At 39.4% G+C, this 19,290-nt stretch overlaps 1 protein-coding gene across 1 annotated transcript in view; it reads right to left on the bottom strand.

Annotated features, from left to right (window-relative positions):
• Window positions 1-19,290, bottom strand: part of rab6ba (RAB6B, member RAS oncogene family a) — a 68,080-nt gene that overhangs the window by 10,667 nt on the left and 38,123 nt on the right. Inside the window, exons 3-7 of the mRNA XM_031730514.2 lie at window positions 15,385-15,438; window positions 14,960-15,065; window positions 11,577-11,688; window positions 5,045-5,138; window positions 2,323-2,389 (exon numbers count right to left, since the gene is read on the bottom strand). Coding sequence (XP_031586374.1) covers window positions 2,323-2,389; window positions 5,045-5,138; window positions 11,577-11,688; window positions 14,960-15,065; window positions 15,385-15,438 — 433 coding nt within the window. The remainder of the gene's footprint in view (window positions 1-2,322; window positions 2,390-5,044; window positions 5,139-11,576; window positions 11,689-14,959; window positions 15,066-15,384; window positions 15,439-19,290) is intronic.

Raw genomic sequence — 19,290 nt, 5'->3', positions numbered from 1 at the left:
AAAACCACAACCAGCCTTTGTTCTCACAATATCATACAATTGATTGTCCCAAAAATGAGAACAAAATTAGGGAAAAGGGCTTTTAAGGGCTTCACTAACTCAACGAGACCCCCATATACTTCACTTCTCCATTTGGGGAAGCAACTCAACTCATCCTCAATCCAGAGTGACTACTCCACCCTTTTTCACCACGACCTCAGACATGGAGGTGCTGAGTCTCATCCCAGCTGCTTCACACTTGACAGCAAACCGGCCCAGTGTGAGTTAGAGGTCACCGCTCGGTGAAGCCAGGGGCGAGGCGAGACCACTGATTCCAGCATCCTCCACCGAATGGCTCAAGAACAGAAGGGCAGCTCTGACCCAGTTCAGTGCCCACTGGGGCCTCGCTATGGTTGAAGGCATGCAGGACTCTCCAGAGGACACCTCAAGGGACGCAATGAAATCCTTTCTCCAAGGCAAAAGCCCGTAGACTGGTCAGGCAAACTCTCAAAGACACTCAAGTATTTCAAGAAGTTAAAGTGCTGGTCCAGTTTTGCTTGACTAGATGAAAACTACACTCCATAATCTGAGGTTTACTTAGCAGACAAACTCTACTCTCCAGCACCCAGGCTTAGACCATCCCAGGCAGGCTGATTTTCAAAGTAATAATGTGGTGATTAAATGTTAATGCTGAGACTTCTTACTTGTAAACACTTGTTTTCTGTAGAATAATTATAAATAAATTAATAAATGAGCCGTTTGTATTTTATTTCACAGTAATAGTAGATTGCTCTTTCAAACAAGTTTATTATTCATTAGTCTGGAGAACTTTCTGTGATGCGGTAATCGCTCTGTGAAAATTCATGTGTTTTGCAGCTTTCACGGTCCTCCTATTTCCCGAATAAAAAGCGTACTGTGCTAGGGTTTTGTTTTTTAATGCTTCAGGTCCCGACAAACCGTCCACAGGTGAAGCTGTGACATGCTCGGCTGGCAGTAACAGATATGAGGTGTCAGTCAGGACAGGTGTATGCAGCTGATGGCTGAGTCTCCTGTCACTGTTTAAATGAGCAAACCTGAGACACCGCAGACAAAACTGCAGGTACTGAGTGTCTGACTGACCGCCCCCTCCTTTGCCTGTCAGGCACCAGTGATGAAACAAAAAACAAAAACCTGAGAGTGTCGCACTGAAAACACTTTAATTAGACGGGTGGCAGTCGTCTATTAAATAAAGTTCACCACCTGTGCGGTGACTGATGGCATCAAATCAGAATGTTTCCTCTTTTCTCTGTTTTTCGTAATATTACTTTTTTAGGAGGGTTTAAAATATATTTGAATTCAATTACAAAAAAGAAACTGAATAGCTAATCCAATTAATTCCAAATTCTTGCAAATTTAAAGAGTTATTTAAAACAACAGCGGAGGATGGACTGATTCTAATTAAAGATTAAATCAGGCTTATAAAGGCTATATTAATGCAAATAATAAAGGGATCTCTAATCTACTATCAGACAATCTCTCCATAACTATATTAAGGCGGGCGAAATAAGTTAATATATGGTAAAAAAAGAAGACTGGCTAACTATATGAAGGTCTACCACCTCAAGCTCAGGCCTGTGCAGAAACACAATGTGATCATTGTTTTAGGACTGTAATGTGATTTTGTAACGGACGTAAGTTTATTAAGGTTATCAACCCACAGAACAATTTTATTTTAGTGCTACTTCAATTAAAAATGTGTTAACTAGAGTCAAAAAGGTAGCTGTTTGTTACAAATGTGACTAAAATAATTAATTTAAATAAAAGATTTACTAAAACTGGGAAAAAAGAGATTTCATATCAAAGAGAAAGAACCAGTAGAACAAATATCTGTATTTGAATGAACATTAGATTAATCTGAAAACAGGGGAGTATATAAAAATGGATTTAATTTAACTTGCAGTTAACGCAAATTTTTAGTTAAATCTCATGAATAAAAGCTGAATGTCTGCACTGCAAACACATCTTTTTGATTCAAAATCCACTGTGATCGTATGCAGACGCAAAATCACAAAGCCATACGTCATCGCTGAATTACTTAGTGACCGAACTCGTGTGTGTCTGCAGTCTGCCAAAATGTTAACAAGGATGCTTTCGTATGTTCAAAACCTACAAGTGACTCAACAGTGTTTTATACTGTCTGCATTTTCCCTTATTTTTAACTGCACCTGCTAGCATGTAATACGCAATTACCACAGGATGGTGAAGCGACCGGTAAAGGGTGGGTGGCACAGTGACATTAGACGCTGGTGTGTAAGAGAAGAACCATGCAAACCAACAATAATGTGCCTGCTGCTTAAAGGATACTCCCTTCTTTGCTGGTTTCTTGCATGCTTTCCATCCCTGGAAGGGCAGCAGCTACACGCCGAAACAGCTGAAAGACAAGAGCAGAATGAAGACAGGGTCACACAACACTTAGCGTCTAATCTAATCCTAATACACTGCTGATCAGCATAGGATGGTGGCATATTAGGGTCAAAAAGAAAAATGTAAATACAAAATAAAGCATATTAACTGTTATTACATTAAAGTATTACATTATTAATTGAAATAGCTGGAGAAGGGATAAATAAATCCTCTGAAAATCATGAGCTGGGCCACTCCACTTTAAGGAAATCGATGAAGTCTAAACAGAACAAAAAGTTCCTACCGGACTGCCTTGGAATCAGCTCGTTTTTTTGTACAATAGCACAGTGGTAGGTTCAAATTCTGTTGTTTATTTTTATTCCCGCCTGTGAAATGCTACTTTATCACAGTGGAGGGATTTGTGGAATCTAGAGATCCCAGGAGTTATGTTGTCGGGGGCAATTCGCCCCGTAGGGTTTCCCAAGGCAAATTAGATCCGGGTGAGGAGCCAGACAAGGAGCAAATCAGATAACCCCCTTTTTAAAAAATATAAATAAATAAATAAAGAAGAGGCTTGGGGGTGAGTGTCTGGTAGCCATGCCTGTTCTTTAGATTGTGGCACTTGTAGTGAGTGTAAAACTGATGTTCGACTGCAGTTTATAACAAATTCAAATTTTATTTGTCACATACACAGTACAACATGTAGTGAAATGCTTGGGTCCAAGCTGCAGACAGCCACGCCATTCCAGGGCTTGGTTTTAGCATGGGGGGGTCGAGCCAGGAGCCTTACTAGGTAGTGGGTGGGAATCCAACTTGCGACTTCCACTCTAAAGGTCTTATCACTACACTATCCAGCTGCAGAGCCTAAACATGTCTTCAGTCCTGAACATTTCATCAAATGTAACAAATTTGGACCTGTGGAGTTTGAGGGCCTGTAAATCAGTAAATATTCATAGAATATCAAAGTAAAAAATTTCATGGCCTTTAAGATATTAAAATTATTATACATAAAATAATTCAGCTGACAGTGATGGGTCAGGTTGGAGGAATGGATTCTTCATCGAATTACTCTAAAGTCACAAATTTGCAAATGATAACACCATTTTAAAATGACCCCAAATATCTTTTCGGCTATCTGTGACAAGTTACACACCGATACCAACTCACATTCATAGACCAGTATAGGTAATAAAAATAAACGCCTTCTGCTGTAAGGCTGGCACAGCCCGGCAGCTTGTAAAAGGCAGGACTGTGACCTTTATTCTGCAGGTCTCACAGCTCTGTTCGGCGGTGCCATTTCACTGTTAGTGCCCAGAAATAAGGTGAAGAATAGCCTCCTCTGTCTCTGCTGCTGTGTGGTGAGCAAGGCGCCCGCCAGGAACACCATTCACTGACAGACACAGTGCAGCTTCCCTTCATCTCACTGCTTATTACCTTCACAGACAGTCATTGTTTCCAACAAAGATCATCTGTTCAGGAACAGAAACACCTTTGATGAACCAGGCTATGCTCCTCTTTGTATCTGAAACCCCTAAATCTTTTCTAAACATTAGCGTTAGTAAGTAAATGTCATTTAGAGAATGAATGCAGAGCTCTGCCTGCAGCAGCAGGGCCGAGTTTTTGACCAACAGTGCTAACAAATGAATTTTTCGATAAAAAAAGCTTTATTGCACCAATCTCTGTTTTGGATGTGAACACACTGCAGCTAAAATAAACATGGAGGGTATAAAGATGGAGGAAGATACACTCCATCCTCATCAAGTGAATTTTGCTATAATTCAGCCACAATATTACTGGAATAAAGGCATATTCCGGTTAGGGTTTCCAGTTAGCTTCACCTTAGCTAACTGGAATCCCTAAACTGGATCTCTGGATCATGTTTGTGCAGCTGTTCATGCGTTAATCAATCAGAATGAACTTTACTATTTAACAGCCATATTTGCCATCTCACTGTTTACAGTGTTTAATGAAGAAATAAATAAACAGAATAACATGATAAATGTCTGTGGTTTCATTCATGAGCGATGGGAACAGGCACAGCGGGCCGTAAGCCTGGTAACAAATAATAATTATATTAAATAACTTGGCTTGCTGTGCGGGTAATTGTACTGAACAGACTGTCCAAGAAGTGGGAGCTCCACCTTTGATGAGCGAAATTCTGGGATTTTATTTGGATGTTTCTGAGCACTAATTAGCAGGTATCTGTGTCTGTGTGACGCTTCCATACAATCTTAATAACAAGCTTATTAACCAAGCCAGCAAACTTTAGCATACAACTCAGCACTCCACCTTAACAAATATGGTCACTGCTGTCTCCAAAAAGCCAACATGCCAGTGGCAAAAATGCTCCCACATCCAGCTACAGGTGTGGAACTATGAGGTCTGAGATGCTGTTTAAGCATCCAGGATTCAACATACTGAAACCTGAAGACTGCCAGCAAAGCATGTTGAATGCAAATCACGTATTACGAAATAAATCGGCTGTGAAACCGTTTTATGAGACAGGAAGTCTCTTCTGCGTGTTTATCAGACCTCAGGGACGCACACAGTGAATGTAAACAAAAATCTCCACGGGGCACCTTTAAGCTGCCCTCCATCCAGGCAGCTTTTCAGTGACTGCACCTGTCACTCACAGGGAGAAATGGCAAACGCTGAACACAAGGCTCTCTCTGAACCCACTCACCTGTTTGACGTTGTAACCTGTCTTGGCACTGGTCTCTATGAACATGACGCTCAGCTCTTTAGCCCTCTGTTCGCCTTCCTCGATTGTGATTTGCCTATAAATGAAGAGTCGTTTCAATCAAAACACAACACAGATTGGAGATAATAATACACTGTTTATCTGGACACAAAGCCAAGGCTAATTTTCTCATATTAACATTCATCAAAGACAAATGGATGCTGCAGAGAGACTCACTGTGAAGTGCACGATTAGCAGCTTATTATTTTAGGCTGGTGAGGATACACCAGGCTTGGCTAATGTGCTGAAAATGATTAATTACTTTGTCCTGGGAGAAATTAATAACAGCCAATTTGCATTACATTTTAATGAATCTGGCAGCGATTGTTTGGCTCTCGCTGTGAAACTGAGACTGTGTCAGGTGTCCATTAACACAAACAGAGAGATCAGCTCGATCCTGCTGACTCCGCAGCCTCAACAGCCAGCAGGTTCGTTAAGACAAGCGGCTTAAATCGGCCCCAGAAAACTAGACCAGTCTGTCCTCACAGAAAGCATTGTTAGGTGTTTACTCCATTAAAAACATCCGACTGGTCTCTTCAAAGCTTCAAACACAGCAGCCTCATATTTTACTGCTTCCCGTCTCTTTCAGTTTGCACAGAAGAAAGAGATTCGGGGATAGAAATAGAAGTTCCTGCAGCGAGAACAGAAAACAGTGCACTAGAGATGTATTTACATAATAACACCACCTGACAGAGTTGCACCAGAGCTTCTGGGACTATTTCTGGATGCATTCGTCTGACTTCCAACTTAAACAACATGGTGCCTTAGTCATCATCAGACAAGCAGTTGGAAAGAAAAGTGCGTGATGGATGTGGAATATGTGGCATCCTAGCAACGCTCACGCACACTTGAAAAGCACTACAGTTGTAATCGAAATGACTGACATCAGCTCTCTCTCGCGGCACTGATTACCCCAACAATACCGTCACTCGCAGTAATCAAATCCCTTCACAAAAGCACTGATTTGATCATTATTCCCTTTTCATTAAAATGCACTTTACCAAACCAGGTGATTCTTTTTTGATATGTATAGACTTTTGGATTTTAGGTTTAACAGCAAAGCTGGGAGAAAAACATGCACCAAACAGCCTCAGGGTGGATAAGACATTAGCCTTACAGTATTAATTACCTGAATTACCTCTAGACCACTAACTTTTTCTTTTGATCCTCTAATTTGCAAGAGCAGATATTGTGAATACCAACAAGTGATGGTTTTGTGGATGTTTTCTGGCTTTCTGCTTGTAGTTTGAGTCAAATTGACCAATCACATTTGTGCAGGATTTAGAAGAACACACAGAGAACCAGTGCCAACTGGTTGAATGAGGCTAAACCATTCAGCTCAGTCCTGACATCAAGGGTCAGCAGGGCGTGGCTGTGGCTTAGAAGGTAGATCAGGTCTCAAGATTGGAGATTTTATCCCTAGCTCCTCTTGTCTGCATGTCAAGACATGGTTAGGGGTAAGACGTAGGATCGAAAACATAGAAGAAAAAAAAGGGACTAAAACAATGCGGTGAGCTGCTTCCTGTCTTCACACCAGGCTCTGCATAGCTGAGGCTGCCTGGTGTATGATGCACACTAGATTTCTCTGATACAGAGCTCCTGGGGATGTACGGTACCTAAACTCTGCATACTTTATCTCCCCTAAGCACTAAGCACTGTGAAAAGCTCCACCACACATGAATAAACAAAGCAACAAACACAAAGAGAGCCCGTCTCACAGAGGTGCTCCTCCTGATAATCATTTCATCACACCACAGCACATAACCACACATGGCTCTCTGCTTCTCCTCAAGAAATCTACAAAATTCTAACAATGACTTATTTTAAAATGGTTTTAAAGGTAAAAACAAAACAAAACCACTTACATATAATGAGAATATAAGCAAAATATAATTAATGACAACAGAAATACTGTTATTTTCTGATAATTACAGAAGCATTTAAATTCTTTAACTTTATTTATTTCATTGTTTTGTCCATAAATCTATATCTCTCTACCCTAATGGCTCTATAGATCTACATCTATAGAGCCATTAGGGTTTTTGCAACCAGAGGAGTCGCCCCCTGCTGGCCTAAAAAGAATGCAGGTTCAAGGCTTGCATTCACATGTAGTCCAAAATATGGCTCCACCAAACTAATATTGCTGCTTTTCTGATGCCTACGTGGAGGCCAAGGACACTGTAGTCAACCAGAAACTAAAGCTGTTTGTGGAAAAATCATTTTAGTTAACTGAAAGAAAAAAATGTTGTGCACATATTGCACAGGAAATGGTTTAGCATTCAGTGTTTGTCACAAATTGCCTGAAGAGGCTGAGAACAGTCTGTACAGCTGTCAGTGAATTTCCTGTACAAAATGCTGTTTGCACTGGAATATACTGTATAATGGTAACAGTCATGGAGTATCATCTGTAGCAAGTCCAAGCACATAAGCAAGAGATAGGACACTATGTAGTATTGTTTCATTAAGATTTTGCTGGTTGAAACTGGAGCTCTAAAAACCTGCAGGGTTTCAGATTTCCTGCACTGATTTCAACAAACCGCTGTCAGGCTTGCAACTACGGCTAATAAGGCTGATTTACCTAAGCACGCTGGAAGAGGATGGCGAGGTGATGTTAATGCACTGAACAGTCTTTACTTCTATACCACGGAACATTTACTGGGAGGCTTTAACGTCCACACCGCATTAAGAGAAAAACTAAACTGCACCGAAGCTAAATTATCCTCAAATTAAAGAGAAAAAGGTTCAGTGAGTTTAAGCACTTTAGCTGGAGGCACACATTTCTAAAATAGCTTAAAGCTTATTAAACATATAAAGACATCACCTGAAATTCCAGCAGCTGAAGATGATAAATATATTTCTTACACTGCGTGGGATAATTTATGTGTGTGCATACACCGCTGCAGACCTGCAGCTCCCACGCAGTCTCAGTGTAGCCTCAAACCTGAGCCTTTTTACTTCGCCTGTTGTTTTTGTGGCCATGAACCTTTATTGACAGGTCCAGCGAGACACATTCTGAAAGTTGCAATCAGCAGCATTTTTTCCTGCTTCCTCTTCACAGTTACTGACAGGCTGAGAGCTCAGACACAAACATGCCAAAGGGAATTTCTCTCTAAGGCCGTTAAAGTTGCTGCTACTGCATGCTAAAATAAAGCCGGCCATAACATTTAAATTACTTGATTCGAGAGGAAAACCTGCCATTCAGTAAAATTTTGTATTTGACAAATGGAGAAAGAAAGATAAAGGCTTCCTGAGTACATTTACATTTAATCAGTAAATCAGGGGATCGGTTTTAGTTCTGGCACCCATGTTTACAGACAGAAACCTACTCTTACGTTTCATTCATTACCACGCTCAAAGTCAACCTTCCAGTGAGTGAGCAGAGTCATTTATAACCATTTATAACCAAAGTTCTGTTACTTTTCATAGCCTTTTGTTTCCCCACAGGAACTGACCCTTCCAGTGGTGTGGCAGGAACAATGGCAAGCACTGTGAGGTCATTTATCATTCAGTCAAACTGGTTGTGGTTTATACAATCATGGGAAAAAAGAAAGTTCATCCTCTGTCAGTTCAAAGGTTTTACACGTCAGGACACAATAAAGAATTAGCCGGTCTCTATCAGGTCTTAAAATTAATGTAAAAGTAAGGCAACAACACATGACACACGTGCCTTTCTCTTATTTTGTATACATGTATGTACATATATATATTTGCTATTTATTCCTACTGTCTACTTTTTCATATTGTATTCCGGCACAGCTGGTGTGGAGCACTTACAATTTCTTTTCACATGTACAATGACAATAAAGTGCTATTCTATTCTATTCTATTCTATATTATTTATTTAACAAAAACTAAACCAAAATATAGAAGCAGTGTGTAGAAAAAACAACTACAGCATGTCGAACCACATTTAGCACATTTTGCATTTCAGTGGGGTCCTGAGGTCTGGACTTCTTCTGGATCAGTGCATCACGTTGGTTATTTTCTTTTTCAGTCATTCTCCGTCATGTTTTGCTGTGTGGCAGGCAGGAGGAGGGACCCAAATTCAGGACTCTTAGATGGGAAATTACACTCAAAGCGCAGCTAATCTGGACTCAGGGAACTAATACTAGGAAACACAAACTACGAAAACAAACCAGGAACTACGAACTAGAATTTGGTCAGGAACAAGGAGGGAAAAACAGACAGCATGGTGAGGGTACGACACGACAAAGAGCAAAGGAAAACACAGGGCTTATATACACGGAGAGATAAACAAGGGAATAAGACACAGGAGGAGAGCACAACTGGGAGTAATCAGACCTAACAAGACAAAGGAAGACAAAGACTGTCAAAGTAAAACAGGAAGTATAACACAGAGACGCGGACTTGACACTGAGACAGAGGCATGAACAGTGGAACAGGAAAAAAAGCACAGAGAAGACATAACACGGACACTGAGAAGGCACATTGACTGAAACTAGAAGCTAGAACAATAAAATATAACCTCAAGAGAACTAAAACCATGAATAACAAATAATCAAGAAATATAGATTAAATACAAAACACTGGGTCACACCCAGGACCATGACATTCTCTTGGAGATTTGTTGCTGTGCTTGGGATCATTGTCCTGTTGATTACCCAGTCTGCCTCACATTTGACTCTAGAATAATTAATTAATATTTATTTGTATGAGGTGAACATGCTAACTGAGGCCCTTATAGTCTGAGATGTAGCTCTTTCATTTTTTCCAGTTTCTTAGAGCATTGTGTAAACACACCTGAAATTTCCAGACTAGCAAACCACCAAAACTTCAGCTTGGCAGATAACTCATGGTTAAAAAATTTACCAAGGTAAAAGCTGCGCCCACATTGGGGATGTAATGTCACAGTCTGCTGGATGTACTTCTTGGATATCCTGACAACAAATGTTTTTATGTAAACAAAAACAAAATTTAAAAAACTGTATATTAATATCATAAATTTGGTCATTGTAACTGATATAACAGATTGGCTGGACGAGGCTTTGTCTCCGTCTGTATTTCAACACATTCTCTGCATAAATAAATAACATGTAATGGGTAAGTTAAATGTTTTGCATTTCTAAATGGTTTCAGAAAAAAGGACGAGAAAAAGGCAGTAACTTTCTAAAAGATTAGCTGGTCATTTTCATTCAATTTTCACATCACATAGTTTTTACCATCTGAAATTGATCTCCAGCCTGCATTTTATACACATCAAGACATTTTTGCACCAGGACAAAAGTAATTTTATGGTTCAGTTCTCTCTTTCTTTTCTGCTGTTCACTAACGTATATTTCTGCTCCATGTCCTCTCACGTCTACCCTGTTTTTTTTCAGCCGGCCCACTTCAAATCAATCTCAGGTTTATTAAACACTGCGTCTCATCAGCAGTTTCTCACCTACTCTTTCCTGCACAGACACAGTCTGCAGCTTCATATAGAATATGAATAAAAATGAATTCCCTCATACACACAGCTCATGATGCTCAAGTGTCCCTACAGACGAAAACACTAAAGCAAGCAATAATTTTCCCTCTTCAAAGCAGGCAGTCTGACAGGAAGTCCTCCAAAGACAGGAGCCCCCCCCTCCATAATCACTATAATAATAATACTAATAATAATAATAGTAATAAACATAGCCAGTTTATTTCTCATTGGGGTGGCGTAAATATTTATATAAGATTTTTCAGCAAGATACTCCAACATCTAACATCAGCTGGCTGCAACATACTGATGACCTCTTCAGGTATGCCCCGCCTTTCATCCTACAACAGCTGCAGTTACAAAGCCATGACATACAGGCGTCTCAACCCGCATGGGTTATTGACTTTGAAACTGATGGAGCAGCAGCTGCAATGGGCCTATGCAGAGGAGCAGCCACACTCCTGTGTGGAAAGATCAACCCTAGTCTGACCGTCATATTCACTGCATCAATCTCAGGTCAGAATCTGTGATCCGTGATGCTGTAGAACACATCGCAGACCGATTCATTTTCACATTTCTGACTCTTAAACTCCAAAACACTGCGGCTGATCTCAGTAAACAAACAGGGTCACCTCCTCTCCTGTTGGAAGGTTTCCAAATGTGGGCGTTCCAGGAAACCCTCCACAGAGAAACAGAGCTAATCCATCATCACAGCAGGCTGCTTTTTTGGGCATTTGCTGTATCACATTATTTACTTTGACCCTTTTCTTTACAATGTTGTTGGTTTTAGCCAAATCTGGCCAAATGATGGTAAAAAGAGCTAACTTTGGCATGCTAGCACAGAATTTTATCAGTGCTTATTCTCTTTTATCAGAGGATACACCGAATCATCCTTTATAATTCATCATTCATGAACACCAAAGGTCAACGTAACTGACAAGATCTAAATTTTAACTTTTGCATCAAACTTGCTTGATTTCAGTTTTGGTGTCCACATAGATTTAGAAGTCTCTCCACCAAAGATTTGTTCATTAGACCAGAGCGACATACCTCTTGTCTGCCAAGTCTGTTTTATTGCCAACAAGCATGATTATGACATCACTGCCTCGCTCCGTTCTCACATCATCGATCCATTTTGATGTCTGCTGGAAAGAATTGACATCTGTTGAAAAAATAAAAATAAAAAAAAAACATGTTAAAAAACTAACATCAGACTCAAATGACTGACATTTCATTTGATTTTTAAACATGCTTGGTAGTGCCAACACAGGTCCCCCACAGGAAAATGTATTTGTATAATAAAAAGGATTGTAATAAATTATAAGGCTGTGTGTCCCATCCATGATCAATTCAGTTCTTTTATTAGAAACATTTACGAAAATGTATGAAATTTTATGATGTTGTTTATCATAAAATAATGCAAAAAATGTTCTAGGCAAAATTAGAGTCACTATCAGACTGTGTAAAGATTTTTCTTTTTAATCCACAAGACAAAATATGATATCAGATTATTTTCTAATTTTACTGTAGACGATGTATTTCTATTGCATGGGTGACAAAAACATTAAATGTGCAATTTACTTTTGGTTTTCAGGTTTGATAATGAAAACCTAATAAATGATCATTTTTGCATACATTTTTCATGTTTTTCTTGGAAATTCACTGTTTTTTTCTAAAATATTTCTCATAGATTTGTTTTATTTTTTCTCCCAGTGTGACATTTTTTCAGCAAAGTTATACGAGTTTCTCCATATAATTATTGATTACTTAATAATTATCATTAGTCAATCATTAGTCTATTTTTCTATTAAATTTGCCACTGTTTTCATATAAATTTATCATTTAAGTCTTGAATTTATTTATTTTTCTCCTTCTTGGTTGGACTTTGTTGTTTTTTCCATCAGTGTTGGAAATGATGTAATTTTGTAATTTCACTGTGAAAAACAGTTGTAAGAGTTATAATCTCGCTGATAATCTTGCATTAATAAAGAAGATTTACAGTTTTAAAAATGACTCCCAGTCTAAAAATAATAGCTGGTAGAGGACGTGTTGAAGTGCACATAAATGTGGTTACTACTGTATATGGAATTACACAATAAATCAACATACAACACAGCTACTTCTGGCTCTGGAACATGTTAAGGTCACTAATAAATTCCTTTGACCTTGTCGGGTTGAATGAGTATGCATGCTGGCCAGCATGCAGATAAAGGGTCATGTTGTATTCTTCGACTGGGAATTTGATGAGACAAGACTCCATGTTTTTTTCAAGGTGAAAGAGAACATGGGTTAAGGAGGAGTGGATAGTTAGCCTGTGTTTTTCCATAAAGCGGGGTTAAATTAATTTCCTGCATGCTGAGTGTCTCAATTGTTTTCTCTTTTAGACAGAAAACATGATCCAGATAAAGCTACACAGTACAAAGAGAAGCAAAACCAGAAAGAAATATGTTGTGGAGAAGCAGAAAAATGGTTGTTGTTAAGGGTGGAAAGATAAATCGGAACGTGAAATGAAATCTAAGTGACAAAAATTTTCTATTTGTTTCAGTCACTTTTGATGGGAAATATCGAGATGATACTTGATATTTGTAAAATCTGATTGTGGAAATCCAACTGTTTCACAAAGTAAGACACAGAACGTGAAGTAGGAATGACTTCAGCAGGTGTAGCTCAGGGTCCTCCAGCCAAAGCATCCGATGGCCTTTATGTAAGTTTAGAGCAGCTCATTCTTCTGTGAGCAGTACACGGAATAATTAAAATAGGACAACACAAACAACTTAACTCTTCAATAAGATTTCACACAGGGCTGCAGAGTCAGGTCTTCACCACCTGTTTTGCTTCTCGGGTCGATATGAGGTCACTTTTTATCGCTGCCGTTTTCAATTGAAGTTAAACATCTGGCTGGTTAGTGTTAATTAAGTGCAGCTTCAAATAAACTCTGCTTGGACTTACAAACAATTCCGTCTTCAGGAAAAACACCTGTTAGCCTTGAGTGACATGTTATCTTTATCTCACCTGGTTCCTTGTAGCAATCTCTAATATAATGGAGAACTTCTGTGGACCTCCTGTTTCATAGAGAGTGCCAACAAGCTACTCCAGAAAGAGGCTTTCTGAAGCTTTTGATCAAAGTGGCTAAGACACTAGATACAGTTCACTTTTATTTCTTTTAACTGAAGAAAAATACCTCGATGACATCACAGCCTCATGAGCCACTTTTGGAAGTGAGCAGCAACAGAGATTTTATAGTATCAGCCGCTAGATAGCATCATCCACCACAAAGAGCTTCTTTTTCTACACACCTGGACATTTCTGATGGACTTTGACTAGTTCCTAACGTTTGTTGGAGTTATCGTTTGGAAACAGGTGCTATTAAGGGAGCCTGCCCTGTCATAAATCCTTAAAGGCCCAATCAGCATGCATTAGTTCAAAGTTTTATGAGCGCTTTATGAGCAAATTTAAGCTCCCTGTAAGAACAATTAAAGGACATAAGCCTCAACATATTATCTGCCCAGCATGCTTTTCAGCAGAGTAACTGCGGCATTATTAGTGTTAATAATTAATAAACATAGACAGGTTATTGTGTGCCATGTTGTGAAAAGAGCTACCTGTACAGAATTAATGCATCATATGATTATAGCTGTGAGTATGAAGGGTGCACAGTTAATATAGGGCCCCTCTCAATACTCTGCAGCTCTTCTGCCTGCAGATAATAAAACACATTTAACCCTCTGAAAAGCCACAGTGGGTGTTTTGTCTGACTCTGCTGTCAGTAAAGGAAAAAAAGCAAATATTGGAACAGTTTATCAAGAGTTCACCATCTCTAATTTTAATAACTAATATACTTTTGTTGCTTTATGCACCTGTTTTCCTTTCTCATTGTGATTTTTTCCAGTTTGCCAAACGAGAGCTACATAGGAACAAATGATGCCGCCGAGTACACCAGCGATGCTAAACAGAACAAGACCTGTTAACCTGGAGGAGACACTAAGGAGATGACGGGGCTGCAGAGCTGGAGCTAAGAGGAGGAAACATAAACGGTTCCAGCGTCATATGGGAAAGGAGAGATCCTCGGGCAACAAGACTGATGAGCTCAGAGTGCTGATTAAGAAGCATGCGTGCAGTGTGATGCACTTCATGGAAACATGGCTCACACACACACTTCCTGGACCACAATGCAGCAGTACTGGGCTTCAGAACGGTTACTGTTGATGCTGTTTACATTCAATCAGCTGAAGCAGAGGTAGCATGTGACCTATTGAGGGATTACATTTGTAAATGAGCAGTCTGACTAAGATCATGCCTGTCTGTTTACATCGCCGAGGTTTACACTGATCTCCATCACTCTCTTTACCATCCCTTTTAATAAATACATTCAAAATACAGTAAACATTAAAACTGTGACATATCAATAAAAAAGAAGCAGCAATTGCACTGACTTGTGATGTCATAGACCACCACGGCCACGGTGGAGTCCCGTATATAGCTGGGGATGAGGCTCCTGAAGCGCTCTTGTCCTGCTGTGTCCCAGAGTTGCAACCTCACCTGGGGTTCAGAGAGTGAAAGCTGAGGAGGCTGAGATCATTCAGATAGTCAGAGAGCCTGAAAACAGTAAGCTCCCCCCATACACACACACAGGCTGACAAACATTCATTATTTATTAAAGCGGACCTTTCATTTCCAAGGTCGTACAGCTGTATGATAAATTCTCTGAGATCAGCAGACACATTTAAACTAGCAGGACTACATGTGGTCAGACAGGTCATTGTTCCACAGCTGAACACAATCACAGTTCACACAGTTTCTGTCTGAAGGAGACAAACATTTAACATCTCTCTCGTGACACGATACAGCTGTAACTTACCGTTCGATCTTCCAAGTACATGGTTTTCGACAGGAAGTCGATTCCAATTGTGGCCTGGTTTAGGAAAAGAAGATAACCACGGATCAACATCACTCCAAATACTCAGAAAAGCAAACAGCGAGGAAGTGAATCAGCCACATTAAAGATGCAAAAAGGTGAAGAAGGGGACAGACTCTTCATGCAGGCATAATCACATCACATCACATCACCCTCATGTAGGGGATGATCAGTATCCACACAACATGGTGAATGTTCAGTTTTATCGCACTGCTGATTCAATTCTAACTACGTATAAGTTTCTAATGTCTATTGATTCATCATCAAATACAGACACTTGCCGAAGGTCACAGTGTGTGTTCACTTAAATAATCAGAACAGCTGCGTTATTTTACTCTCTGATCGGTTGTTTTAATCACAGCTCTCATCGTACATTTACACAGTAACAGCAATCTAATCGTTTCCTTATTGTGTCATAAGGCAGATGGCACTGTGTTCCCTCTTCAAAGGATGTTTACTCTCCGCAGCCAAGCCCACAGCTTTCTGCTTTGCTGCCTGCCATGATATCATCAGGTGCTTTGGCTCAGACAAACTGCATCCAAGAAGTCAATATTAAACTGCAGACATGAGGTTGGTTCTTTTAGTGGATTCAATGGGCTGAAAAATGTACTTTCACATTGAAAATTATGAGCAGGGCTTCTTTTAAAGATATGCAATTAAGTTTGTGAAAAACATTAATTTTAGTTAGGCATTCATCTGGGAAAAACAATCAAACTGACGCCATCAAATCTGCTAAATCTCACCCCAATTCTCAAAATGTCTTTTTTCTTCAGAAAGATTTGAGCATCAGTACCACGGGATATCTCATAGTTTGAATAATTCTGTGCTCTATGTAGCACTAAATCACAGTAGCAGGAGAATCTATGGATTGGATCTATAGCTTTCCAGTGCTATGATATGTTAGCAGTTCCTGCTCTCGTCTAAATATGATTTAACCTCATATTTAATACATGTTTGTCTTCTGCTCATACTGTTTTACAATTTTCTAATAGTTTTTACGAGGCGCTTTTACACACCCACTCTTCATTTTTACCACAAAACTGAAGCTGCTCTCACTGAAGAATAAACTGTGACTTGTGTAGTGAATCATGGCTTGCTGAAAAGCACAGTTTGCCTTCTTTCAGGAGCACTTTTTATTCTTTTGATATCACAAAGGTAACAGTAACAAAATGATAGCTTGGTTGCTTGAACGTCCAACAATACGTCAGGTCTCAAAAGCTTAATGATTTGCAGTCAAGTTGGAGAACTAAACCCACTTCTGTTGGGCACCATGTATCTTTAATATTAAGAATAAATTGTTGATGGATATGGATGAGCTTAAAAAAAGAGGGGCATTCAAGTGGGTTTAAAAAGATGATGTAAATCCCTTGTCATGCAGCACATCCAGATGTTTAGCTTCTTGATTTATACGTGGAGGGAAGAAGGTGTAAAAGGTTCAGTAGTAGCTGGCACAACCAGCTACTACTAAGTCCACAGCTGCAGCGTTGAGGTGTCTGACCTTGGCCTGCAAACAGGAGTGGCCAGTTGGAGCCAGTAGTGTGGACGGGTGACAGGTCTGGATCAGAGGATTAAGATGCACACAACAATAATTGTGCTGATCTCTAAATAAGCAGCCGGATGTATATATTGTGTTTTTTCTGTGCTGAGCAGCTCAGCGGGGTGCCCACTGCCCACTTTGACAGAACTGGGCATCAGCAGCTTGCTCACGCACTCGTTTCCTTGGTAATGCCAGCTACCACAGTGGACTAACTCAGAGAATCTGGCACAAAGGACAGGATGTCATTTATACTGCTGCTTTAGACCCACTCACATCAAGAGCTGCCAGGATTAAACTCAGCAGCCTCAACAAATTCAAATTATAAACATTAAACATGATTAGAAGTGAAATCTAAAATACCCCGCCCATTTTCTTTCTGGAAGAATATCTTTTATATGCACCAGCATGCCGAGGACGACACCAGATTTAGTTTGTGGAAGCTAGGTAAGGTGCAAAACAGCAAAAGAAAGTTTCCTTTTTTAGAGACGACTCCCTTAAAGAGATAAACAGCCTCCATGGGTGAACAGAGGGACATCCTGAAGAGCTGATATAAGAAGACCGGTCGAGTCCAAGACTAAAAATACCAAGCTAAAGATGAATGTGGTATACTAGGGGGTTAAAAGTGTCATTTTTTTAAACTATCAACTCGCTTTGAAATATTTTTTTTTTATATGAGAAAACAAATGCTATTTTATATTCTTGAATTAACTTGAAATTGAATTAAATTAAATTGCATTAAAAGAATAAAGATGTTTTTCTGGGGAAGTGGCAGAGGTGCTGTAGACTCTTCTTGGCCCTAGTTTTAAATATAGAATCCCACATGGACAACTATACATGAGAAGGATTAGATCACGAGAAATTATTAATATCCCTTTTAAATCTTTAACCAGCGCGTGTCGTTGGAAGACAGACGAAGCCTTTACGTCCCACTCTGCTGGCATCTAGGGATAAAAATGAATTTAACGGATCGGAGAGAGTTCGGTGACGTTATATTTTTAAGTCGAGTTTTTGTGGTAGTGAAATACAAAGAAATAAACACTGAACAGAAGAGAGAAAATTACTGGTTGCTGCCTTTATGGTTTTCTACTTTCAAGGTCCTCTGTCTGGCAGGGATGCAGCTAAAACCCGCAGACCTCGAATCATAGTGAGCAATCACAGCGCCGCACTCGACAGACATTTGAGAACACACAAAATCCAACTGCTCTTAAATTTCTAGTAGGATGACAGAGTCATCTATGATGAAGTCTCCATTTTCACTCAGCAGGCTGTTTGTGTTTGATAAATGCACAATAAATAGAAATTAGACGTTGAATTTGAATTGTTAAATAAGAGAAGACACGGGAACAAACAGCATGCTGTTAATCCACCGATCATTTCAGGTCCACAGAGAGTATAAATGGGCCTCATAATAAGTTCAACTGTGCTGTGTGCTCATGAATATCGAGGCGAAGGTCATAGTTTTTTAAAAAAATGCCAGCGCTCTGCTGACTCAGTAACTGCAGAGCTCCAAACCTCCTCTGGCATTAACATCAGCATTAAAACTGTGTGCCAGGAGCTTCATAGGTTTCACTGGCCGAGCAGCTCCTGAAGGTGTGATGCCACAATTATTCATACAGTTTAGAATAATAACTTTATTTGTATTAGAGATGGCACGATACCACTTTTTTATGTCCGATACCGATACCGATATCATAAATTTGGATATCTGCCGATACCGATATTAATCCGATATAGTGTGTTTTTTAATCAATAAAACTGTTTCTTTAATATCTTGCTGCATTTTGTATAAATTCATACTCAAGTTTAAATAAACAACAACACTAAAGCTACTCTGTTATACCTGTATGTAAAAAATACACTGCACCCAAAATATTTCATAGTTCAGCAATACTGATCAATCTAATAAACTTAAACCTACTCCATCCTTCCTATTCTGGTATTTTAAAGAGTACTTAGCAGAAATATTAAGCAACCTAACTAATAGGGTTGCAAACTCCCAGCAAAAAAAAAATAGGGAACCACCCACCCTCCATCTCATGATGCTTAATCGACATAATCAACTTTAATTTGATGCAGTGTGAAAAAAAATGCACAGAAATAAATTATTTTTCAAGAATAAGTAAATAGATTCAACATCTTTCTACTACAGAATTGCAGAATTCACAGATGGTATCTTCCCAAAGGAAAAAGTACTATAGCTTACTGGGGTATATTAGACATTTAACAGTTACTATATACAGTAATGGACTTCTATACATTTTACATCAGATTAAAACTTTGGGTGTAAGATTCAGATAATTATTTATTACAAG

The sequence above is a fragment of the Oreochromis aureus genome, linkage group 23, assembly GCF_013358895.1.
Source record: "Oreochromis aureus strain Israel breed Guangdong linkage group 23, ZZ_aureus, whole genome shotgun sequence".
Lineage (NCBI taxonomy): Eukaryota > Metazoa > Chordata > Actinopteri > Cichliformes > Cichlidae > Oreochromis > Oreochromis aureus.
This window is presented reverse-complemented; position numbering and strand designations above follow the sequence as displayed.